Here is a 2500-nt window from a genome sequence, read left to right on the forward strand (position 1 = left end):
TAGACGAGAAGGGGGAATGGGAACTGCAAACGATAAGGAGGAATCGGAACTGCAAACGATAAGGAGGAAATGAGGACTGCAAACGATAAGGAGGAAATGAGGACTGCAAACGATAAGGAGGAATGGGAACTGCAGAGGATAAGGAGGAATGGGAACTGCAAACGATGAGGAGGAATGGGAACTGCAAACGATAAGGAGGAATGGGAACTGCAAACGATGAGGAGGAATGGGAACTGCAAACGATGAGGAGGAATGGGAACTGCAAACGATGAGGAGGAATGGGAACTGCAAACGATGAGGAGGAATGGGAACTGCAAACGATGAGGAGGAATGGGAACTGCAAACGATAAGGAGGAATGGGAACTGCAAACGATGAGGAGGAATGGGAACTGCAAACGATAAGAAGGAATAGGGACTGCAAACGATGAGGAGGAATGGGAACTGCAAACGATAAGGAGGAATGGGAACTGCAAACGATGAGGAGGAATGGGGACTGCAAACGATAAGGAGGAATGGGAACTGCAAACGATGAGGAGGAATGGGAACTGCAAACGATGAGGAGGAATGGGAACTGCAAACGATGAGGAATGGGAACTGCAAACGACAAGGAGGAATGGGAACTGCAAACGATAAGGAGGAATCGGAACGGCGAACGACAAGGAGGAATGGGAACTGCAGACGAGAAGGGGGAATGGGAACTGCAAACGATGAGGAGGAATGGGAACTGCAAACGACAAGGAGGAATGGGAACTGCAAACGACAAGGAGGAATGGGAACTGCAAACGATGAGGAGGAATGGGAACTGCAAACGACAAGGAGGAATGGGAACTGCAAACGATGAGGAGGAATGGGAACTGCAAACGACAAGGAGGAATGGGAACTGCAAACGATGAGGAGGAATGGGAACTGCAAACGATAAGGAGGAATAGGGACTGCAAACGATGAGGAGGAATGGGAACTGCAAACGATGAGGAGGAATGGGAACTGCAAACGATGAGGAGGAATGGGAACTGCAAACGATAAGGAGGAATCAGAACTGCAAACGATGAGGAATGGGAACTGCAAACGATGAGGAGGAATGGGAACTGCAAACGATGAGGAGGAATGGGAACTGCAAACGATGAGGAGGAATGGGAACTGCAAACGATGAGGAGGAATGGGAACTGCAAACGATAAGGAGGAATGGGAACTGCAAACGATGAGGAGGAATGGGAACTGCAAACGATAAGGAGGAATGGGAACTGCAAACGATGAGGAGGAATGGGAACTGCAAACGATAAGGAGGAATGGGAACTGCAAACGATAAGGAGGAATGGGAACTGCAAACGATAAGGAGGAATGGGAACTGCAAACGATAAGGAGGAATGGGAACTGCAAACGATGAGGAGGAATGGGAACTGCAAACGACAAGGAGGAATGGGAACTGCAAACGATAAGGAGGAATGGGAACTGCAAACGACAAGGAGGAATGGGAACTGCAAACGAGAAAGGAATGGGAACTGCAAACGATAAGGAGGAATGGGGACTGCAAACGACGAAACGTAATATACCCTATGCATCTGCTTTGATACACATAGCGTGGTAGTGAACCGCCATTTACGACCCTTGTATCAGAAACACATGTCAACAGAACAGGGGTCTTGTGGCTCGGATACAATAGTCAAAACGGGTGATTAACGCATTGGCAACGCTGAGTAGTAAGCTTGGAAGTGGAGCATACTTTATATTTTCTTGACAAGTCACTATATCTAGATTTAAGTTTCGCATTTATTTACGAAATCATGAATGAATTTTGTAACCGCAGTAGGCATCCACAAACGCTCATTTTTCCATAAGAAATATTAAGAATATCGTCATATGCCATAGATATATTCTTTTGCATGCGAAATTTTGATCAAGCAAGGGAGAATATGGAAATTTTGATTCGGAATAACATCACGATTTGGTCTATCCAGGAAGGCTGTATTTAGAGGAAAGTTTAGGAGAATGTTTAATAATATTTGGGAATCATATTTTATAAAAGAAGCGCCTTGGAATTTCGACATTCAACATATTATTGAAAATTATCTACCATTGAGGTAAACTTCCTGTACAAAATGGACTTACGATTCCTAGTTTTTCTTACAAAGGGAGATATGCCTTTCACCAAGCATCTTGTATTAATTTTCTAATAAACCCGATTTGGAGTAAAGATAAGACATTTTTTCAACCTATGGGATTGGCGCTGGTGGGCATTCCAAGTGTCGACTACAAATATGCATATATGATTCTATACATATATGCCTCTAGCAATCAATACATGAGTAGTACAATTGTGCTTAAACTTACTTTCCGTGCTAGATCCCAAGGGTCCGTAGTCACTCCTCTCACCACTAAATCTTCCTTTAGTTTCTTTATGAAGTCATCTAAATACGGGGAAACGGAAGAATACGTCGCTCTCACAGACGGAAGTTGATCGTAGAGAGACGATAACATTTGCAATCCTGTGCGGTTTTTCCGA

At 44.3% G+C, this 2500-nt stretch overlaps 1 protein-coding gene across 1 annotated transcript in view; it reads right to left on the bottom strand.

The window, feature by feature from the left end:
* The window catches only part of LOC122265413 (glycosaminoglycan xylosylkinase), a 9831-nt gene that overhangs the window by 7319 nt on the left and 12 nt on the right, over positions 1-2500 (bottom strand). Inside the window, exon 1 of the mRNA XM_086536555.1 lies at positions 2329-2500. This exon is cut by the window's right edge and continues 12 nt beyond it. Within this exon, the coding sequence (XP_086392681.1) occupies positions 2329-2475 (147 nt within the window). The 5' untranslated portion in view covers positions 2476-2500. The remainder of the gene's footprint in view (positions 1-2328) is intronic.

This window comes from Penaeus japonicus, unplaced genomic scaffold (genome assembly GCF_977035675.1).
Source record: "Penaeus japonicus unplaced genomic scaffold, GWHDUDI00000001_assembly GWHDUDI00000004, whole genome shotgun sequence".
Classification (NCBI taxonomy): domain Eukaryota; kingdom Metazoa; phylum Arthropoda; class Malacostraca; order Decapoda; family Penaeidae; genus Penaeus; species Penaeus japonicus.